Source organism: Pteronotus mesoamericanus, unplaced genomic scaffold, assembly GCF_021234165.1.
Source record: "Pteronotus mesoamericanus isolate MK-2021 breed Mesoamerican mustached bat unplaced genomic scaffold, CSHL_Meso_final contig_50, whole genome shotgun sequence".
Classification (NCBI taxonomy): domain Eukaryota; kingdom Metazoa; phylum Chordata; class Mammalia; order Chiroptera; family Mormoopidae; genus Pteronotus; species Pteronotus mesoamericanus.
In genome coordinates this window covers 31,404,970-31,432,214 of record NW_026555186.1, presented here as the reverse complement: position 1 = coordinate 31,432,214, position 27,245 = coordinate 31,404,970, and the positions used below count along the sequence as shown (strand labels likewise).

General features: G+C 39.2%; 1 protein-coding gene across 5 annotated transcripts; it reads left to right on the top strand.

The window, feature by feature from the left end:
• The first annotated feature begins 821 nt into the window (after window positions 1-821).
• On the top strand, window positions 822-9,938 carry MTX3 (metaxin 3). 5 transcript variants are annotated; one of them, XR_008529550.1, is made up of 10 exons: window positions 822-916; window positions 1,457-1,526; window positions 1,873-1,949; window positions 2,431-2,523; window positions 3,024-3,206; window positions 3,353-3,429; window positions 3,930-4,087; window positions 5,368-5,456; window positions 7,892-8,060; window positions 8,796-9,938. XR_008529550.1 is itself a non-coding variant. In XM_054578535.1 (9 exons), exons 1-9 carry the CDS (start codon window positions 836-838, stop codon window positions 8,000-8,002), a joined length of 939 nt encoding a protein of 312 aa, XP_054434510.1. In that variant the 5' UTR covers window positions 822-835; the 3' UTR covers window positions 8,003-9,938. The 5 variants fall into 5 exon arrangements, 3 of the variants coding, with proteins under 3 accessions (XP_054434510.1, XP_054434513.1, XP_054434511.1); XR_008529551.1 differs by lacking the exon at window positions 8,796-9,938 and adding an exon at window positions 4,475-4,571 and having other exon boundaries at window positions 7,892-7,929; XM_054578535.1 differs by having other exon boundaries at window positions 7,892-9,938.
• The last annotated feature ends 17,307 nt before the right edge of the window (window positions 9,939-27,245 follow it).

Below are 27,245 nucleotides of genomic sequence, written 5' to 3'. Positions count from 1 at the left end.
CTTCTAGTCTGTAGAGCCCAGGGATGCTGCTAAACATCTTCCAATGCATAAGGCAGCCCCGCAGCAAAGAATTTTTTGGTCAAAATGTCAACAGTACCAAGAAACTTCACAAACCACTTTTGGCATGTTCAGTCAGTCATAGCACCTTCTCCAAACACTGAACACATCTTTTCTTATGTTTCAGTTGTGTTTTTACATTTCTTGAAATAATAACTCATAATATGCTGAAATGTGTATCTTCTTCCATCTTCAATGTTAAAATGGCTGCACAAAAATTCACCAATTTTGGTTTTTTTTAAAATGCATGCTGATATGACAGCTGTTGCAATACAATCTAATGACATTGTTTAGAATGAAGTTAAAGACAACTAGGCACTTCTAGAGCCATTGTGTGGAAAAAATGTAAATGAACTTTTTGGCCAACCCCACATATGGGGAAGAAGTTGAACAATTATTAAATGCCTACTGTATGCCAAATTTGTTTCCCCTATGTCATAATTTTAAACACAATGATCTCGTGAATAAACTGTCTTACCTATTATACAAACAGTTTAGTTTAGGCCCAGGATAATAAGGTTCAAAGGGTTTGGAATACATTAAACATCCAATAAATGTTTAAGGACTGACTTGTGGGTGTGACTTAAGGCCCAGGACTCCTAACCCCTAGGTCAAACTTATTCTAAGCATGCTTTTAATTCACCATCGATCTTTCAGGTATCTCTCCAGAATCCTAAGGCACCCACCCTACCCTTCCCTCGCCCCGCCCCTCATTTCCACCTGCCGGAAATTAGGCGGCAAAAGTACTTCCGGGATAACAAATGTTAGCCCTGTCAAGATGGCGGCCCCCTTGGAGCTCAGTTGCTGGGGAGGGGGCTGGGGGCTCCCATCGGTTCACAGCGAGTCCTTGGTGGTAATGGTGAGGCCGCCTCTTGGGCCAGGGGCGGGAAAGAAGGGGAGGGGCCAGAGGCGCGAGGTTGGCTGGGCCGGGTACCGACGGCTTGTAAGAGGGTTCCATGCCCGGCGGAGGCCAGCCGTGGCGCTGCTTGCTGCACCGCACTGTGCTCTCCGCAGTTGATGAGTTACAACCTGGCCTGTGACCCCACCAAGGCGTAGCGGGAGACCCATCGCTTCTGCGCTTGGGTTCTAATTATTATTCTCAGCCTTGCAAAGGTATCTGGGCGGTGGAGTGAAAGTCCGAAGCAGGGGACGCGCGAGCGAGGGAGCGCGCCCTGCTCTGCATCCCCACCGCCCCACCCCTCCCCCCGATCATTTTGGTAATGAGGTTCCCGAAAGCCGGGTAGTGGCGCGCGTGCTCCCCCGGCTAGAAATCGGAGAAAGGACGCGCCCCCTTGTCAGGTATTTCTGTCTTCGGGGAACCGGTCTGTGAAGTAAAGCAGCTCTGCAGATTTGCATTACGTACTCAGTCTAAAATATTTTATTGCAAACTCTGTTTCAGGCTTACGCCAAGTTTTCTGGTGCACCCTTGAAAGTCAATGTCATAGATAACACCTGGAGAGGTTCAAGAGGTACAGTGTAAACACCCCTTCTGCCCTCTTTAAGGCCCCCCTTCCCCTTTTAAAGCTATGAGACATATCGCCTTGGGATTTTAGTTTCTTTTTACCATGACCTTGGCTGTGTGTAGTTTATGGTTGTATCACTCTGAATAATACTCAAAGTGCAAGCCAAATCAGTGGAAATTATGAGAAATGTAAATGTTCTTTGGCACTGCTCTTTGTGAAATTGCAGAAAACTAAGATAAACTTATTCATTTCTCCCCTCCAATGTGCAATTGGTAGAGTTTTTTTTTAAGAGTATTGGAATCTTTTAAGAGGAAATAGAAATGTTTGTATGTAAACTGTTTTTTGATTATAGGAGATATACCAATTTTGACAACTGAAGACAACATTGTTTCTCAACCGGCAAAAATACTAAACTTTTTAAGAAAACAGGTGGGTGATTCCTTTTGAAGAAGTAAATTGTTGATCACTGCATGTTGCTTAAAAAAAAAAAATTGTAGGGTTTGCAGATTTTTTCAAAAATTCTTTTTTGCCAAGCCAGTAGACAGTTGGAAGGTTTTCTCCCTTTTTTCTTGGGGAAAAATGCAACCAATTAGAACTTTTTCCTTATTGTTATCAATAATAATAATAATCTTTATTTAATAAATTTGTACTAAACTGGTCATTAACAATTAATGAAATAGTAATGAGTGAATAAAAAATAGTAACAATTATAGACTTTACTGTGTGCATGATGCTGTGCTAAGAACTTTATTTTCATTAACCAACATATGTCACTATATTTGTATTTTCTCCCTTTTGATATCATGTTTGCTATTGTTGAAGAATAAATAGGAATCATAATTTTGCTTCACTGTTCTGGGATGCTCTTGACTTCTGAGGGTTTTTTTTGTTTTTTATTTTTTTTAACTAGAAATATAATGCTGATTATGAACTCTCAGCAAAACAAGGGGCAGATACACTGGCTTACATTGCTCTCCTTGAAGAAAAGCTTCTTCCTGCAGTGGTGAGCATTAGTGAATATTACAATATTTTAATGATCTACTGAAAATGTACTTAGTCTATTTAAAAGAAAAATGATAAAAAAGGCTTAAGAGAGGAAATTTCATTTATGCATTAACCTTGATTCTTTCATTTTTCCATGAAACTGGATTCTGTTAGACATTCTACTAATGTGTGAAACGATAAAGTGAAATACAATGTCATTTGGATATCAGAAGTCTTTGTGGAAAAGTTTTTTGCTCCATGTATAGAATTGGGTGAACTGTAATCCATTCATTCAGCAAATATTTATTGAGCACCTACTGTGTAAGCTGGGTGCCTGGGATATAGTAATAAAAAAACTTCACATTTAAAATCTTGTTTAATCCTTAAGTCTTTCTAACTGGAAAATTTGTATGAATTCACTTTATACAAAGAGATGTATGAGAAACTTGCACATCAATTGAGTGATCTTTCTTTTAATAAAAGAACATCCTTGTAGTGTTTTTTTCTCTTCTTTTGTAGCTTCATACATTCTGGGTTGAGAGTGAGAATTACTTTTCTGTGACAAAGCCATGGTTTGCTTCCCGCATTCCTTTTCCCTTGAGTCTGATCCTTCCTGGAAGAATGTCTAAGGGAGCGCTGACTAGGATTCTCCTGACCAGAGGACAGCCTCCCCTCTACCACCTCCGAGAAGTGGAAGCACAGGTACGGCCATGGTTGCTGTCAGAGCCGGGGCCCTCCCGAGGAAGGGAAGGAGAGGGAGTGGAGGTGAACTTATCTCTAGTTACCTGCCTAAAAAGGACTTCCAGAGCAGCTTTCCTACCTCTGAGATGTAATGTCATCCTTATTAGATATACAGAGATGCCAAGGAGTGCCTAAATCTTCTGTCAAACAGATTGGGGACATCTCAGTTTTTCTTTGGAGATACGTGAGTGCATTCCCTTAAAAGTCATTTTGATGTTTTCTGTGTATATTTTCAGTGAGAGGTTATTTCAAGCAAGTCCCCTGGTCTTCTCCCTCCCCCAGTGAGCCTTTCACTTAAAAAATATTTAATGGATTTTTATTATGGGAAACTTTCTGTTGCTGATAATCTAACATTGACTTAATGGACTGCATATGTGAGGTGAGAACATCTAAGACTATTCCCACCCTGTCTCCAGTCCCTACGTAACACTTGTGAGTAAAAATGAATCTTTAATTTACAACTGCATTTTCTTCTAAATAAAGTAAATTATTAAGAGTATTAAAAAAACTACTGAGTAAAATCCTAGTTGCCGCATCTTATAAGCTAAAATGGGTAGTAAACCTTTAAAAAGACTATATTGTTTACTTAAGAATTGACTAATAATACATTTGGGGATTTTTTAAATAATGCCAAGTTAATATTTTCTTATGTGCTTTTTAAAAAAATGCTGGATTTATTTTTAGGCCTTCTACCTTGGATGCCTATGTGTTTGGTTTTCTTGCACCTCTTTATAAAGTACGCTTCCCCAAAGTTCAGTTACAAGAACATTTGAAACAGCTCTCCAACCTGTGTCGCTTTTGTGATGACATCCTCAACAGTTATTTTAGGCTCAGTCTTGGAGGTAAGCTGGCTCCTCTTAGCTAATCTTTGTACAGAGTAGTATTTACCTAGTTCCTAAGGATGTATAAGCAAGATTGACTACTTACTGAAGAAGTTTGTGTATTTTCTTTAAATGCTGGTTTATAGCACTTCAAAAAGTTGCATTTTTCCAACTTTATTTTTATTCCCATATTTTAGTTCTTATTTAAATAGAGAAATGAATATTTGCTTTTTTGTCTCTTCTTTTGGGTTTTATACATTTCTTGCTTCATGTGCTTCTTTAAATATTACCCCTCTGAAGTGGGTCATTTTCTTCAAAAAGATTAAACCACAGGTATTTATTGAGGTATTTATTAAGATAGCATTATTCGTAATGCAAATGGGCAATTACTTTAAATGTTGCTTCTAGCATTTTCCTGCGTGAACAGAAATCAGTAGCAGATTGATTTTGGTGAGGTACACCTCCATGATTCCACTACTTGAAAACTGATTGCATCAGACTGGAGGTATAGTAAACAGAGGGCACCTGTCATTTAGGATATGATTCATTGGGAATGTGAGGCCTTGTGGTTAAGTGATTGGGGTACTAAATTTGTATTGGGAGAGTTGGCAGAAGTTGTCCTTTTAAGAAATAAGAGTTATAAGGAAGCTGGCTGAGTGACAGTTTATTTTTTATGGGCGGTTATGAGTTTTGTATATAGGGAGGAGTTAGTATTAACAGTTTGAGAGTCATGAAATTAAGTAACGTCTAACCTTGTTACTTTGGAGCAGTGGTTGGCAAACCTTTCTGCAGGACAAATACAAAATCTTGGGTCATGTACCAGATTTACCAAATTAGAATTGCTTAGGGATGGATCCCAGGAATCTATTTTTAAAAGTCCCTCCAAATACTTTGTACCCCAGTTGGATACCTGTTTGGGAGTGGCTGCCTTAGAAAGCTATCCAAATGGTTGTCACTAAAGACCTATTTGGAATGGGTGGGGGAATGGCACAACTTAAACTTGAGAAGGAAATGAGGACTGTCGTGCTCTTACTAATTACTTTGGCGAGTTGCATCACACTTGGCCAACAGGGTCTACTTTGTGGACAAAGTTAGTCCTTTTGTTTATGGTTAGGTTTTGAAGCCTTACTTTCCCACCTAAGTTTGTCTTTGAACCCAGAATAGTTTTCCTCTTTGCCTTTTTTTGGGGGGGAGGGTGGTCCACGTAGGAGGGTGGATAACTCAAAATTCTTTTAATCTAAACAGCTTTAAAAGACTTTCAAAATTTCCTGTCTTTCTGATTTCTGTCCCTGGCTTCCTAGGCATCTCTCCCGCTGGACAAGAAACGGTAGATGCAAATCTGCAGAAACTCACACAACTTGTAAATAAGGAATCCAACTTGATTGAAAAGGTCAAGTTTACTTCAATCATTTTTTTAATAGTAATTTAGTATTTTCCTTTCTGTTATTAATATTGTAATTTGGGTTATGAATTAACTTTACCCTCTTAATTTTTCTTTTTTTAAAGAGTTAATTTTTTTTCAGAAAGCTTTTTAAATATGCATTTACTAAAGTTGTGTAGTATAATAGAGTATTTTGAAGCCCGAAGTAGCCCGATTGTTCTGGGGAAAGATCTGATAATGCCATTGGGTTTACTTTTACCACACAATTAGTATTTTTCAAGTTAGGAGACCCAAAAGCCTGGCTTAAAAAAAAAAAAAAGGAAGACAGAAACAATCCTTGCTTGCTTGTCTGCTTCTGTCTCTAAAGGTTAACATTTCTTGGGATTGGAATCATCTGCGCTTATCCTTTCTTGTTAGTTGTATTATGACATCTTGTTCTTTCTTCCACATGAACGGTTTTGTATTTTCTTATTCTTATCTTTCTCTTTTCTAAATGTTGTCCACAATTTTTTATCATTGTGTGTATTTCGCCATTTTGGGGGTGTTCATTTGGTGAGAGAGCTGTTGAGTAACCGGGTAGGGGAGAGCCAACAATGGAAATTCTAAGGGTGAGTCTGCTTGGAAAAATAGAGAGTTACTCATTTTTCCCCAAGTGTCTGGTAAACTTGCTTTTAATGCTTAATTCTTTCACAAACTAGTGGGGCCATGCAGCCTAATAGCACCGACTAGCAGTAGGAGGCACTGTGTTGTCTGACCTTTCTATGAGTTATCTCATTTAATCCTCACAACAGCTCTCTGAGCACAGGTTCTCTGTCATCCCCGTTTTACAGATGAGGACACTGAAGCTTTGAGAGTAGCTTATGTCACCTACACAAGGTCATTCAAGTGACAAGAGTTTGAGAGGTTATTTAAACCCTAGCAATTGCACTCCAGCGTGGGCTGCGCAGTTAATCAGCCATCTGACTCATGAATGAGATTATGTGTCTATTACCAGTAGTACTAGTAGCTAGGTCTGTAGCTGCCACTCTGGAATGACTGTTCTGTTCCTTTTTATTGTATTGCATGTGTTGTTAGAACTCGAGAAGTAAGTAAAACTGAGCAGTAAAATTTTAAGAGTCTATTATTAAAGTTTGGGTAAACTGGATAAAAGCCTGGTTTGTTTTAATTTTTTGTCCAACCCATTAAATCTCATGAGAGGAAATATATTGAGTGTTAAGTGTGGATAATGGAAAGAATACTCAGACTATTTTAGGCACAGACTGGTTTAGACACTTATCTGCTAGATGAAGGCCGGCCAATATAGTTTCCATTCTCTTCCCTTTCCTACAGCAGAGGAAATGCCTCTGCTGAAACATTTCCACTCTGCTTTATAGGAGAGCATCTTGAGAAGATAAGGGCAAGTTTTATTCTGCACATATTTAAAACTCTAAAAAACATGCATATCATGTGGGTAAAAAGATGTTATATTCCGTTGGTTTTGGGACTGTGATGGCAGCTGCTTTCAAGTCTTTTACGAAGTTAAACTGATAGTGAGCTCAGTACTGGGACCTGAGTATTTTGCTCTGTTTGCAGGATGCTCTGGTTAAAGGTAGTTTTCTAATATCTGACTCAGTTCTAAATAATGCGCCTGCTAGTGCTTTCAGGAATGCTAACGTACTCCTTAGTGCAAGTCCGAAACCCCGGCATCGTCTCAATCTGCTCCGTATTAATTTCTTTCTCTACTGGAGCTGACTTAGAACTGATCCAGTGTTTGGAATGCCTCTGAATTAGGGCTAAAGAATGTATCCTTGTTTTGGTCTCTTTGGTCTCTTCCTAGCTTCCCTTGATCTAAATACTCTTAGTCTGAAAGAGCTGGTCTTTTTGAGTGGAGTACAAGGAATTTCCATTGAGGCAATGAGGTATAGCTGAAAGAATAATAGTGCTGGGATAAGACCTGGGTTCAAATTTCAGCTCTAATTCAGCTTTGCAACTGAATGCAAATTCCTTAACCATTTGGAGCTTCATTTTGCTAATCTGTAAAATAGGGAGTGATTGTATCTGCATTTTTTTCCCCTTCACAATGATGTTGGGAAGATCAAATGAGGTATTGTATGTCAACAAACTTTGTAAACTGTGGAGCTTAGTATAAGCAGAAGTAGAAGGTCTCTTAAATTAAGTCATGCTGTAGTTGATTTCAGCAGACTATTCATTTTGTGGAATAACTGTAATTTTGTGAAGGTATCAAGGATGAGCCATATTGCTTTTATGCATATACTGAGTCAGCTGGTATTTGAGGTATGACATTTAGAATTCTTGAGAGATTATCTGCAAGAAGAAGGTTTCTCTGGCAGTCCTAGAGACATATGGTTCTGTACTGCTCTAGGCTACCGTTTGGATGGGGAGGCCGTAGTCCACATAAGCAGTGCCGCAGCACTTAGTCAGTGTACCTTTTGTACTTTCCACAGATGGATGACAATCTTCGCCAAAGCCCTCAGCTTCCTCCCCGGAAATTGCCAACACTCAAATTGACTCCAGCAGAAGAAGAAAGCGATTCCTTACAACGGCTATCACCCTGACAGACATCATGCCTTGTGTCCAAAGTCATATGATTGTTGCAGTAATCTCTTATACTAAGTGTGTGAAGACAAAAAGAAAATGCCATTAATAAGTATAGGAAGACTCTAAAGCAAGAGAGACTTTCTATGACATCTATTTTTTTAAATTAGGAAGCTTGTATTTTAGCTTGGCAATGCACTTTAAATACCATCAAAGTAAATACTAAATGAACTTGGGGAGAAAAAGAAAACATTGTACTGTACATATTAAAAAACAAACAAACCTGCCTTAATTGTGGCAGATTTTTGCCTTTGGTTCACATGTTGCTGACCAAAAGCTACAATTCTGTTCTGAATGTGCACTCTTAATTTATTCACGCTAATTTATTAATTTAGTTTTCTTAGACCAGTATGAATATCTAATACGTGGTTCTTTGGCTGAGGCCATTTCCTTCTGTTTAGAAATTTGATGCCCATTTTAGACATTAGGAAAAATATATTATCCTAATATTCTATTTACTTCCATAGGAAAGCCTGTATTTAACTGTAAGAAGCAATGAGGAATGTGCTTTTAAATTATGCTCTCATAAGACTAATCTTTTGGGGGTTTAGTACCATATATAAATATTAAATGTGGTTATACATAATATTTATCTGACTATATGCACTTCAATATTACATTAGTATTTGCTGATGTGTTCAATCTAGGTTAGTAAGGGCTCTTTTAGTTTATTGGGTGAATGTGCCAGCTTTAGACCTATATATTTGTAGTATATCTTTATCTCTCATCATCTCTTTCTTGGATTGATTTCAGGAGAACTGAATGTGTTGGCATCGTTACTATGCCAGGCTGTAAAGTCTTATTGAAACATGCCCCATTCCTAGACACTACTCAAAAGGAACCCCCACCAGCAAATAGAAGTACCTACTGTGTGCTGGTCCAAGATCATCATGCTTGGCTTATACCGGTGTTCTTTCATAAGAAGCATATCATGGAGTCAAAAGTTTTATGACAACTATTTTTATGTAGTTTAACTACAGATGAAGGATCCAATGGAATAATCGGGAAAAGCAGTACATTTTTAAGCATATTTTCTACTTATTGGTTGCTGAACTGTTAAAGGATTTGCTGTGCAAGTAATTTTACTTACAATAAAATCTTACTTTAGTGGCTGAGGTGCTTCTGTTGTCCTAAAGCCACTTCTGGGATTTTTAAAATATAGGACCATATTTTTGATTAGTGTCTTAAAAGATTACTATGGTGCTCAGCAAATCGTATCACATTCTGCAGAAACCCACATGTTCAGAAAACAGCTTTGTAGTTCAGACTCGTCTAATTTGAGCTGAGTGGAGCTCAGCCATGTTTGACCTGCATTCTCTCAATTTGTTTGGTATTTAGGTAGTCACTTACATGAGTCTTCAAGTCCTTGTAAATATTTCTTCTTGAAAGTAAGAAATAACGGTGGTCTTCAAAATCTTGTTTATGTGTTTGGATGCATTTAGGGAAAGTAACTATAATTTCTGCAACAGGTGTGAGAGAGTATGTGTGTGTGTATTTTATGCGTTAATGTTTTATTAGTTTCCAACAATCTGAAAATCCGTATGAATACTCTGCATTGAAAATCATGACCAGAGAATTCTATTGTCCTCTAGGATTGATAATGTAAATTGGATGTGGTTGGTTAGCACATTAATCAGACATCTGTTTATGCTTCAGCCAGGGTTAGTCATTTTCAGTTATGATTTATATTAAAACTTCCAAAAAACTTTTGAAGTGATTTACAGTTGTCAAACACATGTAAAACAGGACAATTAAAGTTAGTTGTGGAGTGGGAGAAAGAACTATACCCTTATAGCTTATAAAAATGAATGGTAAATTTAATTCCAAGTTTCTCCATGGGCAAAGTCAAAAGATAATACTGGATTATGTAAATTTTTGTGTCAATAAAACTAGTAATGTCCACGAATAAGAAAAGTGTGTTTTAGTTTTTATAAGAATGTGGGAGATCGTGTTCTTACAACGCACAGACTTCAACCGATAAGCATGCTGTAATGTTTCATGTGTTGACAGTTTAATCAAAAGACGTAATTTTAGAATAACAACTAATTGTCTTTTTTTTTAGTAAAGTAAGATGACTGTAAATACGATTTATTTCCTTTTGGTCATTCCTGCTCTGAACTGCCATTAGCCTCCTAACACATAAGCCATGATGCTTCCAGAGTACTTTTCCTAAGATGCAAAATGTGGTTTAGATATGTGAAAATTTGTACGTTGATTTACTTAGCTGGGCTTTCTTGGTGTAAGTTATAACTGAGCACAGACCACGGCAGAGATGCTCTCTTGGAAAGGAAAAACTTTGCGAACTGGACAGAGCTTGTGATCAGCCTGTCAGGGTTTTGTATAAAACCCTGCTTTGTATAAAGTTTGAGTTTGTTGAAATAAATGGTCCACAGTATTCAACAAAATACTATGGCCTACCTTCTTTTGGAGGCGATGGTGGAGGATAATGTAAAAGGGACTATGTGACGTAGGTTTAGAAAATGGGTCAAATGGTGTCTGTGTGATAAAGATCCCACAGTTGTCATCAGTCATCCGTGATACTGGTCATTCTTACAACACTAACGAAACCGTAAAGAATCGTGAGGATGGTCATTCCTTCACAGTGCTCCTCCCCCCACACACAAAAAGGTAGGCGCTGACAAGTAAAACAAGTTTCAGTTTAGGTATGTTTGTATTATTTGGGGGGTACTAGAGGATTGGAGATTTTACATTATATCCAAAGCATTTTGATTTCCATTTGTAATTTCTATTCAGTTAATTTTGCTAGATACGAGAGGGATCCCCCCCCAAATCCCTGGAATTTACTTATAAAATACTGTGTATTCTTACATGTTTAAACTTCAGTAACCTTCAAAGTACTCTACGTTTGATGCAATGCACCTATTGAGACATTTTTTCCACTGCTCAAAAGAGTTTTGAACTTGTCTATTCTGATGCCTGGTAGTGCTTTTGCTGTTTTTTGTTCCACCTCTTCCACATCGGCAAAATGTTCCCCTTTCAGGACTTTTTTCATCCAGGGAAGCAAAAAAAAAAGATTGCTTGGGGTGAGATCAGGTGAACAGGGAGGGTGGGGCAGGGGGGTCATGCCAATTTTGGTCAAAAACTGCTGAACACTCAGTGTGGTGTGGGCAGGTGCGCTCATAAATCACCCATCCTGAAATGGGCAGACGTGCTGAAAGAGTCTTCGAAAAAAATTCACTGGAGCTGAACACAGCCTCTCACAACGCCAGCTGGTGCACTGCTGCAGACGGGGTCCTAGAACACTCGCCTAGTGGAGGAAGCCTGTACTAGGAGGGGCCCACCCCCTCCAGAAGATGGTTCCGAGATTTTTGAGGGTCCCCCTCATATATAAAGATGAAGGAATGGAGAAGCTTATTTCAAGTATAGCTATGTTAAAATTTTCAGAATTCTGCAAAAATGGGGAAAAAAACATGAAAAGAGTCAAAAATTGGTAAGGGTGATAGTATCTCATAAAACCCAACTTTTAAAAGGTAGTTTCATGTATTAAAAGTTTGAAGTCACTAGCACGTTTTCTTAGAGCCTCTTCCAAGAATATACATTTTCTAGGTCTATTGATTTTTTGACATTTTTTCATAAATTGTCAAAAATGTTAACCCTTTAAAACCAAAATATAAATGCTTAAATACAAAGACAAAAAACTAAGCGATGGATATACAGGGTTTCGCTATACAGTTTTTGCAACTTGTCAATCTATTTCAGAATAAAAGGGTTTTAAAAAGTAAATTCAGTAGGGTGTATTTATCATTACCTACATACACTTTGATTTAAAATTTAATGCTCCAAAGATAGTGCCCAGTATTCAATCCTAGATAAATGACACCTAATACAAATGAAATATAATTTATTTTACATTTGAGTTTAAAGAAACAAGCAACTCAGGTTTGTAACAACTGATCACTAGATCTATTTTGCCTTACCAGGAGAAACAAAACAAAACAAAACAAATAACCAAAACCACAAACTTTTTTTCCCTAGGATATAAAAAAATTCTACGATTTTATGTTTTTAATTTTATCTTTTTCTTCCTAGGGTACCTGGGTTTAGTCTTGAGGTTAAAATATTTTGAAAAAGTTTGTGTCTCCAAGGTTAGCCCATGGCTTTGCACGCGTTACTTCTCTTTAACTGCACAGCCTGACAAGGAAAACCTGGAAGCCACACGTTAATGAAGGTGCAGCATGTCTGCGTGCTTTTTGTTTTAAGCTCACAGCGATTTAGTCTTTGTTTGACTTTATCTCGGTTTGGTTATTTACATAATTGAACTCCTGTTCAGGGTCACAGATTACAATTGGGGTGTGATGATGGGCATTTGTATATGTCGTTGGTGTTAAGAATTTTATCTTTTGCCTTTTTTCTTGTTTAGGTCTGTGAAATTTATATTCACTTTTCAATGCTTTCATACGTCCTAAACAGATTGTTAAAATTTGTTGTTTGTTATCTGAATCAAAGGTCAGTAATCCTTTCATCCTCAAAGGTTTAATTGAAGTTTCATTAGATCTTCAAAAAAACTGATTATCCCTGAGCTGTTAAGATGGAGTTGTTTTTTTGTTTGTTTGTTTTTTAAGGGTTTGCAAAATAATTTAGCCCAAAGCTCTGTTGAAATGTCATGTTTCCTAGGAGCCCAGGTTACCCACCCTGGACTTAAAACTGCTGTAACTGAGGTGGAGAGGCAGTCTCAGAATCAAAAACATACAGCAATTATTTGTTCCAGGTGAAGAGGCCAATGAAGAGAAGTAACATTCTTGAATAATGACTATAAGAACGGGTGACTTTGACTTGGACGTTTTTAAATAGAGGAATGAGGAATTTTCTTTTTTTCACGATAGGAGAGTATTCAGAGTAAAACAAAGTAGTTTTTATAAAAAAATATAGGAAAATGTCTTTTTATATCCTCATTAATTTGAAATTATACTGTAAGATTTTTAAAAAATCTTTTAGTTCATTAGAGAAGTAGTTCCTAAAGGTGTATTTTGGCAGAATATATTGTTATATGAATAGACAAATAAATTTGAGAAGTGTTGGGTTAGACAAAATTAAGTTACTGCAGGCTTTTCAGGACCTCTAATATGCTAATTTGTGGTTTCCATCTCCAGGAAGGACCTGTGTTTTATACACCATTTCCCTAATTTATTTTGATGTGGATTTTTTTTAGTAGGTATCTTCTACTTACTAGAGATTTGTGTTCTGAGAAATACAGTGAGAGAAATGCTGCCCTAGAATGTTTTTACTTGTTTGTGCTCATTGCAAAGGCTTCTGATTGGGTGCCTCTCTAACGAGTGGCAATAAATGGGAAGAAACAGGGCAGGACTCTCTTGGACCATGGAGGTGAGGGAAGGGCAGCCGCGGTATGCCAGGGTGGTGAGGTGGGCACACGGGAGGCCCCTGGTCAGCCCAGCCCCTTGCCCTGGAGTCCCAGTCAGCGTGTGAACTGGTGGTTTCCGAGAACTACCGTAACCAGTTCATAGGCATCTAGGAGACAGAGGGAACAAACCTGGAATTCCAGAACAAACTCCTGAACCACTTTCGTCTGTGATTTAAAAGTGCCAAAAAGGAGATGAGTATTTATAGTACTAAAGTCAAATATAAGCTGATTATTTTCTACACGCACGCACGTCGTGTCCTAGAAAGTATACAGTTGTTTCAGGAACAAAACAAAGGAAGGTTAATGTTTTCAAGTTCTAGTCTATGCCTGAAGACATGGTCTAAACAAAGACTGACCACTTTTTGTGTGCATTTTCTAGCACGAGGGTTTACAATTTTCATTAAATTCTCAGCAGTTTCTATATCCCCCCAATTTTAAAATTCACTAGTTTACAAATTTCAGAGGACTTGGTATGTTGCATTTCATTTTCAAGTATAAAATCAGATTACTAATCAGGCACAATGGTGCTTTTTTTTGTCTTCTGCAACGTATATGGTTGCAGATTTGGAACACTATACTTTGGATGTGCATTTGATAGAAAATTTGCCTTTGGGTCTGAGTTGTGTAATGGTGAACATCTAGTCACGTGAAAAGCAGTTGGACGTTTGTTCTGATTCTTCTTCATGCAAATTCAGAGAAATGCCTTTTAATCATTGAGTTTATATATCCCAGATCCTTGGAAGTCAAGAAAAATGATTTGCCAGAGTTTGCATCAGTCCTTTGCGAGTTATGTACTATAAAGAAGGCTATGCCGGCCATTCGTTCTTGGACTGTTGGCTCCTTCTCCTGCAAGCTGGCATCTTTATTTCTTGGCAAAGGAAGGGTGCACTGAAGCTTTTATGTTAATTGCATAAAGATGAGCTTTATTTTTCTTTTGACTTTATGTCTTATTATGTAAAATAGGAAATAATGTCTTTCCATTTTTCTGTTTATCTTGAAGTGGAAATTTGAGGTTTTTGGAATGTAACTTTAGCTTTCTGGGAGATGGACAGCAAAGAAGATAAATAAGAAATATATGTTTATGTGTATGGTGGCTTTGTTCCACCAAGCCTATCTTTGAAAGGTAAACATTTTAAACATCTGTTCCAGTATACAAATACTATAGATTTGTTATAAACAATCTTAAAAGAAGCAATTTTGGTTGTAATTTCAACATTCTAGCATTGTCTAGTATGGATATATTTTACTGAGAGACTATGTATAAATGCCCACAAGTGGAGATGATGATCAATGTTATAAAAAATTTATTTTGAGAAATGAAAAACTGGATATAATGTCAAAAGAGCTATTTACACAATAAAATCTCAAATTGCCTGAGTGTTTATTAAATCCTGATTTGATGTTATTTGTTCCTTGAGGTGAATTTTTGGCTGGTTGAAAATGGTAATTCAATGTCAGGACTGAGCTAGATAGGGTGTTTTCTTTTGAAAATGTTCATTCTTTCTGTGATGTGTTGAGACCGCTTGTGCCCCTTCTAGCCCGTGCTGAGGGATGTTAGAGGTCTGCTCCCCAGGCCTCTGGGAAGCATGTGACTCAGAAAATCACACAGCTTTTCAAGGCTACTGTTATCCCATCCCTTCGATTCTAAGTTTTAGAAAAATTTTCCCTTTTGCCAACTTAGGTAGTTCAGCACTGTTCCATGTAACTGAATGGAAGACATACGCTGAGAAAAACAGTGCAAGTTTAGTGAGGGGGAAAGATATGTTTTTTGCTGCTTTTAAAAAAAATGGGATAGGATATATGGGTATAAAGAAGCCTGTTAGAGCTGTTAGTCAAGTAAGGGCAGGTTCCTTGAGATGATGAGTATCTTTGTTAGAATTTATTTTTTTAATTGAGGTATATAATATACATACAGTAAAATGCATCCATCTTCCAAGTAGAACATCCATCTGTTTCTCTTACACGGGAAACCAGCTATCCCCAAAAAACACAAATTCTAATTGCATGTGAACTTTGGGTTCCAGATGAAAGGTCCTTGGGTGGATTGAGGCGGGTGATAATGATCACTTACCTTCAGCAAGAGAGCAGGAAAGAATTGTTAGTATTGTGGAATAATGGAATTCTTTTGAGGAATGACAGCAGTTTGAAGCCACAAATCTGAGAACCATACCACGAAGAACTTCACAAAGTTTCGTTCTTAATTACTCAGTTCAAAAGTTACTGACTTTGCTCTGGGACTGTTTTGGGTTCTCAGAAACTCCTGGATAACTATTTAGCAGGATATCCTCAGTGGATGGTAGGCCACAAGATAAACAGTGCTCTGTTTTCCTTTGCCATTAATAGCAGCTATTGGTAGGAAAACTTAAGTTTTTCCGTATTGGGATCTTGTCCTACATGACTCTCCATAGGAGAAATATTGAGATAAAGGGAAGCAGTAAAATCACTGATAAGTGATAAATGAGAAACTGGATATATGAGTGCTGCCCATATGTGAGATAACTGGATATGAGAACAAGAAGGAAGTGGTGGGGAAATGTAAGGATGTGTCTCACTCAAGATCGTCTTGTAATAGAGTTCCTAGTTGTAGAGCAAAGGAGAAACTAGTCCCTTCTTCATCTAACTGACAAGACTTCAGGAGAAAAGATGAGAAACTATTATGATCCATTCTCTAGGTACGTTAGTCAGCCTCCCGGAATGCATTAGACATGTGTATTAAGAAATGAAGACAGCTGTGCATCATCAAAGACATTTCTAATTTCTAACACTGCCAACACAAGGCTCCAAAAGTACTCTTCCAAGTGGGAGAGAGGCTATTATACTTATCCTACTTTTTGAGTAAGTGAGTGAAAAGAATAGGAAAATGTTAACATTTGTGAATACAATGAAGGATTGGTTCCTCAGATCCTACTTTGGGAAAAGTGGTCCTTTCAAGAATTCTCATTTTGAAAAAGTTAAAAAATCTTTTTGTGTAGAAGAAAGCGTGACACTTTCCAAATATCACAGTTAAGACCAAACAGATTTCAGTTTTATTTTAAATGCAAAGAGCAAACTGACTTATTTGAAGACCGTCAGATTGTGCCTATTGTGATATGAGTTGTCCCAGTTTTTCCATGAGGGGCACATTACCTGTTTCATCTACCTAATGAACATGTTTTATGCTTTCTATTACATATGACAACTAATTCGCAGGGAGACTACTTAACGCTAAATGGTTTAGAAAAAGGTGAGAAAGGGATAGGAGGTGTAGAAATTAAGAGGAAAAAGAACCAAAGAGAAAAAAACTCTAGATATGACATAATTGGAGCTATGGTGATGAAGAATGGGATATAGAAAGACAGTGGATTTTAGAGTGGGAAGCCAGGCTTAACACAAAATACCAAAGTGATGATTTTGAGCAAGATACTTGGTTCTTAGTCTGCATTACCGTTTACTGCAAAATAGTGAAATACTGAGTATGAATGAATGAACATTTTTATGTGTTTGGTTTTTAAAAAATTATTAAAATTTAGGAGATACTAATAGAGCCCATTCTACGTCTTAAGAATAACCCCTGTTAACATATTGGAATCTATGCTTCCAGTCTTTTATTTTCTGTACACTCACACACACACACAACACTGTATATATTGTAATCCCATAGTACGTACTATTTTGTAACATGCTTTTTCACTTAGTATTCAGAAAATTTTACAGGTCATTACATATTCTATATGATTTTTAAAGGATACATGTAATTTTATTGTATGAATGTAGCATTATTTATTTCATTCCCTTGTGATAAACATTAAGTTCCTCTTGTAATGGTCCTTGTTACATATTACTAAGTTGTTTCTTAGGCAGATTGGGCCACTCTACATTCTCTGCGGCCCGATGGAGGAGAGCCTGTGTTACTGCAGCCCAACCAGCTTCACACATTCCTCTTTCACTGACTTCATAGGTAAAAAATAGTATTTTTATTTATTTAATATGTATTTCTTTGATAATTAGTAAGGTTGAATATTTCCCCCCACATGTCTATTGTTCATTTATATTTCTTCTGTGACTTGTCTGTTTATAGCCCCCATAGAAGGCCAGTTACTGGACTGCTCTGAAATCCTATTTCCTTTCTGTAAGATGTGTCTTCCCTGCAGTCTAGGGACGAAGCATGGCAGATCCAGGAAAGGCAGGTGCCCGCAGTATTATTTCCTTCATGGTCTTTCCTGGATTAAGAACATCATAGAAGATTGAAACTCTCTGTTGTATCCTCAGACCTAACACAGTGCTTGGAACATAGAAAGGGTTCAAGACATTTTTGAGGAAGGAAGACTAGGTAGGGTTTGAAAACATTTTGAGTATATCCGGAGAAGAAGGAGAAAAGCTGAAGCCAAGATCCAGTGAATCAGCAGTGAGAAAGTGGTAGGTTCCTCAGAAGTGTACTATTAAAATAGAAGAATTTAAGTTTTTTTCCTCAAATCTCTACTAAGAAACAATTTCTTATAAACTGAATTGGCTAAGGGACATTAAATACCTATACTCAAGGCTGTACCTAGCCTTAGAAGTTAAGTGATTTTATTTTGTAAGTTTAAGAGTAAGGATATGAGGAAATATGACTAGTTAAAGGCATTAAATTTTTTGTAAGGTGAATAACGAGTTAAAAATGATTAATTCTGATTTTCATATATTAGATTTGTACAGATGAGGAACAAATGTGTAATATAATCATATTAAAAATAGTAATAAGTTAAAGTTACTTAGGGCTTTGGTGCCTCAGATGGAAGGAAGGGAATTGATGTTAGGTCTTGTTTTATTCAACATGTCCTGAGATCATGGGGGAGAAGAGTCAGTGGTTTGTTAATGAGATTTGCAGATTGTTTTAAATTGAGAGGTATTGTAAACAGCAGGAATGACTGAGAAATGATACAAGAGGAGCTGGAAAGGTTAGGAACATGGACAGGAAATCAAATGATTCATCCTGGAGTAACGCAAGCCAATCTGACATCTGGGGCCAAATAAGAGGAAATACAGATGAAAGAGACAAACATGGAACATAGTCATCTCAAAGGAGGTTGGGGGCTACTACAGAAGAACAAGAGAGGAAGCCAGTAGGAACTAGTGGTTGTCGAAAGCCTACTATGTGCCCACTACTATCTGCCCACCACTATGATTTGGTACTTTCCATGTTGATTTCTTTTTGACCAAGGTTAAATTCAGCTCCCTGTAAAAGACAAGAGTATTTGATGACTCTTTATGCACAAGAGCCCAGTACTTAATGAAACAAAAGCTCAGCCTCCCTCTAGTTAGTTACTGATCCAAATGGTTTTTAGAGTGTTACCAGTATAGAGAGCTTTGTAGAAGTGGCCTGAAATCTGCAGAAAAGCTCTAGCAGGAAAGGTCATTCCCCACATTTCTCCATGGGCATTTCTCGTTCAGTGGGTGTTTCTGTGAATTCTCGGAGCAGCTCCCTCCAGGCTGCCCTAGTTGCCAGCAGCACCAGGGTGGCCCCACTGAACTTCTGGTGGGTTAGCAAAAGAGTCCAGCTGAAGCCAAAATAAGATGTGTGTCTCATAATGGCTGCCCCATGAGGTGGGCCATTCCTTCCATCCATACCCCTTTCCCTCTCTCTTCCATTGCCCTCATGTTAACCTCTAGTGATACAGAGCTCGCATCCCAGCCCTTTGCTTGGATTTTCTATCCCTTATCCTTCTTTCTTGATGTCAATAAACTCAATCAGTTTGTTCAAGGCTATAGATTTGGCTTAATTTGTTCAAGGCTGTAGATTTGGACTAATTTAGGAATCTCCAACATTTTTAAACGGAGACACTATTTCTTACTTTTTCTGTTATACGAACTTGAGGAGGTGGGTCACAGTGAGGACCCTGTGGTGATAAGGAGAAAGAGGACCAAATTATTGTAGGGAGGACAAACCTAAGCAGGTGATGTTGACTGTAGCCTTTCTCTGTCCTAAGGAGAAGAACAGAACACTGGTGCAAAGAGAAAGGAGTGAGCTGGAAAGGAGGGATGTCAAGGACATATTGTTTGTAGTTCCGGTTCTAGTTTGTAAGATATGTTCATGGCTCAGTTGGAAGCTTGAAACTGAATGTGTCACTTTTCCCCAATAATAGGCATTTGTCTTGTAACAGGAGCCCCTTAGGGCTAAAAAATTCATTCATTTATTCAACAAGTATTTACTGAGTGCTTACAATGTTCCAAGCCCTGTTCTTTGTACAGAGGATACATCAGTGAACAAAACACAGATCTCTGCCCTTGTGGTACTAAACTTATAGCAGTGGGGACAATTAATAATGAACCTAATGAATAAGCATATTATACAATATAGTAGAAAGTGATAAGTATTATGGGGAAAGAAAAAGGTAAAGCAGGATAAGAGGGGCTAGGAGTGCTGGGGTTGGGGGAAAGGGACAGTATTAAATATGGCAGGGTAGACGTCATTGTGAAGATGACACTTGGATAAAGACTTGTGGATAGTTGACAAAGATCCTTCTAGGCATAGGGTACAGGTGGGGCCATGGTCCTAAGGCAGGGTTTGTCTGTCATGTCTGAGGAACAGCAAGAAGACGAGGGTCTCTGGAGAAGAGTGAGCAAAGAGGAGAGTAAAAAAGATGAGGTCAGGGAGCTAAGGGCTGGGAGCAGACCAGGTAAGAGCTTGTAGTCATTTGTAACCCTTTGGCTTTTACTCAGAGCTGTTTAAAGGTTTTGAAGTTAAAGTTATGTAGGGCTTTGGTGCCTCAGATGGAAGGAAGGGAATTGATGTTAGGTCTTGTTTTATTCAACATGTCCAACAAAGAGGTGTTATCACTGATTGCTTTTTAAAAGAATTGCTTGAACTATGGTGCTGAAGACAGGGTATAAGCAGGGACACAAGTTGTGAGTATATTGTAGTACCCTTGCTAAGAGATTGCGGTGCTTCCGATGGATTAGAAGTGGTAAGGAGGATTAGATTCCAGATGTATTCTGCAGTTAACATCAACAAGATTTCTCTACTGATTAGATGTGGGTCATGAGAGGAAGAGGAAAATCAAGGGTGACTTTAATATTTTTGACATGGGCACTGGATGGATCAAGTTGCCATCATCTGAGACAGGGAAGACGGAATAAAAGAGCTTTTGAGGAAGAATTAGTTTGAGCTTGTGATGTCTCAAACATCCCAGTGGGTGTTGAGTTAGCACTTTAGTAGATGTGAGTCCAGAGTTCAGGAGATACAAATATGAAGATACACATTGAAGAATCATGAGGATAAATATATTATTTAAAACCATGACCCAGAATGAAATCACCAAGTATTAAAGTCATAGAGAAGAAGAGAAAACTAAGAAATGAGCCCAGGGAAACTGTGAGCACTAAGATCAGGGAGGCAAGCAGCAATGAGGTAGGGGGGCAATCCAAAGAATGTCATGTCCTTGAAGCCACATGAAAATGTGTGCCAAGGAAGGGGGATTGACTGACCGAAATGAATACAGCTGGTGGGTCATTTAAGACAGGGATGTGACTTGGCCATTGGATTTAGCAAAATGGAGGTCATCGGTGACCCTGATGAACAGTTTCAGTGGAGTGCTGGATAGGAACGGATTCACGAGAGACTAGGAGGAGAGGAATTGGGAAGTGTGAGAAGAAAAGAATGATGAATAGGATAATTGTAAACAGCATGACAGAGCTAGGAAAGATACCTAGAAATAAAAATGCCTTCCCCAGGGTCCCTGAGCTCCCAGCAAGGAGGCAGCCATGTATTTATTTATGTATATTTATGTACGGCTGCAAATCAAGTCAGCATGCAGCCAGTAGTGCTGGGCTGGGTCATTAGAAAATCTTCCCTATTAACGGGGATCTGAGTGGGTTTAATAGAATTTGTCAAGGGACTTTTTATTTATTACAAAAATATTGCTATTTGAAATATGGGCTTTTTCTCATAACGATGGGCTAAATCATTTTCTTTTGTAAATAAGGTCTAGCATATTAACACTTTTATATTTCGTTAAGCTAAATGATGCAGAGACCAAGTCAATCACTGGAGCATTTTCTTCTTTGTCTGGAGGATTTCAGCCTCTGTGGTTTAGGTAATAGAATTTGTTTCCTCTACCCAGGCCTGGGGCCCAGAGAACTGAGCCCAAATGAAGTAAATCTGAATGTTTATTTTCCATTTGAACTACTTAATGACTGTGTGCATTCATCAGGGACAGGAAGTGAACATATTTGAAAATTAAAGGGTTATCACTACAGAAAGCAGTGAGGATGCTGTGTAAAGCATAAGTATATGCCTGGGAAAATGTTTAAAGGCACAGACTGTTCTGAAAACAGACCAGAAGCCTGGTGTCATCTTACTCTCTCATCCTCTCTACCTACTCAATCACCTCGTCCTACGTGTTCCTCACCGTGGTCCTCACTCCAGTAGGAAGCCCTCGTCCTGCGTGTTTCTCACCGTGGTTCCCACTCCAGTAGGAAGCCCTTGTCCCATGGTGCCTCACTGTGGCATATTCATTTATTCAACCAGTATTGTTGAATATGGCATCACTCCAGTACGAAGGGCTCCTCTGCCCTGATGGCCTTTTCTGTCCTGCGTCACTGCTGCAGGTACACCATTGGTCTCCCAGCTTTGGGTTTGCTCCTTTCCAAACCATTCTCCACTCTGTTCAAGGGTGATCTTTCTGGAATGTAAAATGATCATGCTTCACTCCTGTTTATTATTTTTTAACAGTTCCTTGTTGCTATCAAGTCCAAGCTCTATAACACAGCTTATAAGGCATTTCGTTATTGGTTTACGTTTAACTTCCTTCTGTCCTCACCACCCCCTTGGAGAGCCAGCCACTGAAAGTGCCTGTGTCTCCAAATGCCCCATCCTTAATTTCAAATCTTTGAATGAAGAGACTCCCATGAGTATTAGAAGCCACATAATCAATTTAACAAAACTAGACAGAGAATTAGATTTTGTAGACTCCATTAAATAGAAATGGAAGCAAGATCCTTTGTTTCAGTACTCCATATGTTTCTCTTTCCACTGGCCTGATGTACATGCATGACTGCACTGTGCGTAAATCACTTGTTGGCTTCTTTTCTACCCAGTTTTGAGAAGTGTCATGGCTCAGTGCTTGGCACTGTTATTACATTTCACTCACTCACTTTACACACTCTCCTTCGTTGGTCTTTTTTATTCCCCGGTCTTTAAATTTTGCCTGCTTTTTGAAGTCTCACAGACTGACATCTCCAGCCCCGGCCTCTCTTCTTAGATCAGACTCCTATCCAAAGATGACCAGAAAGTCTGCAGAAATCCCAAGCTCCTGTCTAAAGCTGAACCCTGATCTTCACTATGCCAAAAGCTCTTCCTCTACTGGTCTTTCCCATCTCAATAAATGTCAGCTGTGTTACTCCAATGCAAAAAGCAGAGGCCTGAAAAATCTACTTTTCTTAGTTTGTAAGAAAACCCACTAATATGCCAGGCAATTCTGAAATGTTGTACATAGAATAGCTGGTCTGATTTTTTTAAGCAAATCTGTAAGGGAGCTTCTATTATTATCACCCACTTTGTAGGTCAGAAAACCAAGGCACAGAGGGGTTAAGTAATTTACCCACAGTTACACAGCCATGAATAGCAGGACTAGGATTTAAACTCAGATAACCTGGCATCAGAGTCCATGTGCTTAACCTCTGCACCAGCTGTTAGTCTTGGCATCTCCCTCTGATTCACCCTGATGCTCAACTCCTCAGAAGTGCAAACAGTTCCATCTCCAAAAATGTCCTGAACCCATCTACCTCTTTCCATCACAGTTGCCACCACTCTAGCCCCTCACCGAGACCGCCACCGTAGTTCCCTGAGATGTCCACTTCTGCCCGTGCCCTCCCTGTTTTCCTCAGCTCAGACCCCCAACTCCAGTCATTCTCCCCGAAGAAGCCAGGGCTGAGCGTGAATGTAATTTTTTTTCCTGAGAAGCCTTCCATGGCGCCCTGATCTAAATCACACCCCCCACCCCAGTTGTTTTCTCATATCATTCTATTTCTTTCAAAGTAAATTTAATAATTGATAATCAGACATCTGTGACTTTATTTTTTAAAGTAAGCACCATGAGGACAAGGATTTTGTTCTATTTCCCACTGTCTACCCAGTACCTAGCTTAGCCCATAGTTGACACTCATTGCTATTTGTGACTGGATGGATGAATGAGTGAGTGAGTGACTAATATTAAGAAGTGGTTATATAGTTTTTACTTCATGTATTATAATGAAAGTACAGTTTCACTTCTTCATAATGAACTAATGGGAGGAGGCTGCATGGATCAGGGAAAATATACAATATATGATTCAAACATAAAATACAGTTTTTGTGTTTCAGTGAAGAACATTGTATAATTCTAGTAAGTTCGCTTCCAGTGCTTCTGCCTCCACATTCCTCTCTAAGAGAATCCATCCCTCCCCTCCCAACCTCACCTCAGCTTGTTAGACTGGGGTAGACACTGACCAAAGCTGGGTTGATGGGATCCCCCCTGTTCATAATTTAGAATCAGGAAACTGAGAAACAGATTTTAAGGTAGCTGCATGCATTCATCCTTCAAATATTTATTGGGTATCTAGAATGAACTGATCATTGGGGTATAATGAACAAGACATGTCTTTCCTTGAAGATAGTTGCAGTTCGTTAGAGAAAACCGATATAAACCTGCTATTGCAATTCAGCATATTCAATGCTGACACATGGGAAGGACCAAGGGCTGCTTGGGAGCACGTAGGAGAGGTGCCTTCTCTAGTCTTGGGAAGGCAGAGAAAGCTTCCCAACAGAGGCGATGTTTTACACAAAAGCTTAATAGATCCAGGAGAGAAAAGGCATGAGGGGCAAGGGCATTCTAAGCAGAGGGGAGAGAAGATGCAAACATAGCACATTCAGTCTGGTGTGCAAAATTAGAGGCAATTACGATAGGAGATGAATGTGGTCTTCATCACAAAGACTCTTGCCAGCCTGTACAAAGTTTAAGTTTTATCCTGAGGGCAGTGAGAGTCCTGATTAAGTGATTTCAGCAGAGGAATGACATCTAAGATTTGTATTCTAGAAAGATCCCTATGGTCTCTGGCTGAGGTGGGGGAGGGAGTGTATTAGAAGCAGATGTACCGGTTATAGAAATCCAGGCAAGAAATGATGGAAGGAATAAGTTGGTGATGGTGGGAAGGACAGAGTGGATGGTTAAAGAGATATTTGGGATAATGATGGGGAAGGGGAGAGGAATTAAGGACAGTATCCAGGTTTCAGGTATAGGTTCACAGCAGATTGTGAGATCATCTGCTGACATAGGAGATACACAAAGGAACTCAAGGAAGACGCCAGGGCTGGAAACCTAAGTGTGAGCACTGTTGTTAAGTAAAAGCTCTGGGGCTGATGTTGCCCAGTGAGTTTGTGGACATTGAGACTAGGAGTCATGGATGGAATGTGGAGTGATTCCACCCGTTAAGTCGGTGGGTGTGGAAGAAGAGCCTCCAAAGGAACGTGAGAAGACGTGTCTTGAGAGCTAGCTGGAAACCGAAGGGGGACTGACAGCAGGGAAACCTACCACGAGACCCTTTTCAGAAGGATCTAAGGAATGTCAGTGCTCTAACAAAACAACCGAAACACAGACAGCTTCAAAGTTACTAATTGCTGGTGGATAGCTAAAAAACATGAAAATGTCTCTGAATTAAATAAACATCATTCTTACCAATATTATTTACAGTAGTCACCTGTCTGTTCATAAGAATGCTAAGGTAAGCTTCCCTGTAGTCTTCTAGGCCTCCCATCCCTGCAAATTCTCAAAGAATAGAGCCTGGACTCATGAAGGTTTCCTGAATTTGGTTTCAAATGTTATTACACATCGGTTTGTGAAAGTGCACTTGAATGTCAGAGTTGAGAATGTGGGAAAAAAGTAGACATAAGGAAGGTTTATTTTAAAAATTGTTTTTTTAACTTTAAGAAGAGCATCTAACAACCCACTAACTTTAGCATTTCATGTACATTTATGACCCGCAGAAAACTGCCAGCACTTTACTTGTGAGCAAGAAGAAGATGCTGCCTCTTTGTTGTCTCTCAGAGCGTCCAACTTCTGAAGGCCGCTTTGCAACCAACAAAGAACTTTTCTTCATCAGTGGACGTACGTCGTAGAAGAGAAACATTAGTAATAGGATCCAGGCCACGTAATGTTCATTAAACAAATAAATGCTGATGCCAGTCGGTAATCGCTTTTTTCCATTTTATTTTCAACAGTTTGAGTGTTCCTAAGAGGCTTGCATGGGCCTGGATCTGGAATGTTAATCAGAATTTGAGTGTATTTTCAGTACTGGTAACATCTCCCTCCCTCCTACTTACACTGAACAATAGACTCTCCTGGGTCTGATTTGTGTTCCTTCTTCTGGATGTTTAGGCAATTTAATATACACAGTGGACATATTCTGGAAAAAAATGCTAGTCTGCTCAGCAGAGTCATTTTAAAGATTAGGTGTTGTTTAAAAACAAAGCCGTACCATTCATCACAATTACCAGGCAGGAAATACAGTGCTCTGAGAGATTTAATTAGAACTTTTCTTTAAGGACTCTTGTTTTCTCAGCCTTACACGCACGCAGCTTCTCTGAAGATGATTTTGTGACATCCCTCTGAAGTTTAAGGTCCTGGAAAAACTCAACAGTGTTTACTCAATGCTTTCCATTTAAAACTATTTCCATGAATTATTCATTATTGAAGCAGAAAAGAAAGCATAATATGAAGGCATTTATGGTCAAGTCTACCTCTTCAGAAGGTCTGAGTTTCGCCGAATGTTGGGGCCCGAGTGTGAGCACAGCCTTTTCTCTCCCGGGTTAATGCAAGAGGTGCAAAGACAGGCGACAGAGGCTGTGAGTCCCAGTCCACAGACCGAGGTTTAAGAATAACTTTCTTCATTTTCTATAACAACGTCATTTCTAATGCCAAGTTCTTATGTCTCTTGGCTGACAGGAAAAAAAAAAAAAAAAAACCCAAAACAAACCGAAAACCCCCGCATAACCTCAGCCTTTGCTGGGGCGCCCGCCCTCGGTGATGGTGCTGTGGTGCCAGTGTTTCCGGAGCGGTCGCAGTGCCCAGGCCCCTGGGGGTGCGGGGGCTGGTCCTCTCCCTGCACACAATTCATCTTCGTGACAGCCCTGCCCTTGCCCGACCTGCATGCCACCTCGGGCCCAGCCACTCTGTGCTGCGGGCCACGTGGGGACCCCTGCCCCCCGCTCTGCCCCCAAGCATCTCTGCAGAGGTGCCTTTGAGCCACGCTGACATCACCCTCCCAGGAAGCGGGGCTCACAACTTCTCTCTGTCACCTCCACCTTCCCCTCCTCCTAGTGGAACAGAAGATCTTTCTAATTTGGGGAAATTGCTTCTTTCCTTCCCAGTTTCTTCAGGACAGTCTGTCTTTTTTAAAAAAAAATTTTTCTTTATCATTTTAAAAATCTTCTACTAAGGGCTTAGGCTTTTGTTTCCAAAGCCTGGATGGAAAGGCTTTGCCTTGCGCCCTACGTCAAACTTCCCACTGGGCAGAAGCACAGTCAGCTGTTATCTGCTTGAATGGGGGAACGGAGGGGGGAAGGAGGCAGAAAACAAGTCAACAGGGATTAAAGCACTGTAGACAGGTAGCTCAACATATTATGCAGCCCAGACACATGCCTCTGCTGACTTTCTCTTCTGAGACTTGGACACCCAGCGTGTCAGGAAATACCACCTCACTCCCTCTAGTCACATTTTCTGATTTCCATGGGCCCAGAATCCTGTGGGTTCATATACAGACACGTACACAATTACAGGGAAGGACCAGGGCCCGGGGAGAAAAGCTTTTCTTTAACGGAGGAAGGAACCCTG

Bases quoted from the DNA above. Each gene is read 5' to 3' on its own strand.
- MTX3 (XM_054578535.1), top strand. From the start codon at position 836: ATGGCGGCCCCCTTGGAGCTCAGTTGCTGGGGAGGGGGCTGGGGGCTC. The intron at 1,527-1,872 runs GTACAGTGTAAA...TTTTGATTATAG, and splicing joins CACCTGGAGAGGTTCAAGAG to GAGATATACCAATTTTGACA. The intron at 3,207-3,352 runs GTACGGCCATGG...CATCCTTATTAG, and splicing joins TCCGAGAAGTGGAAGCACAG to ATATACAGAGATGCCAAGGA.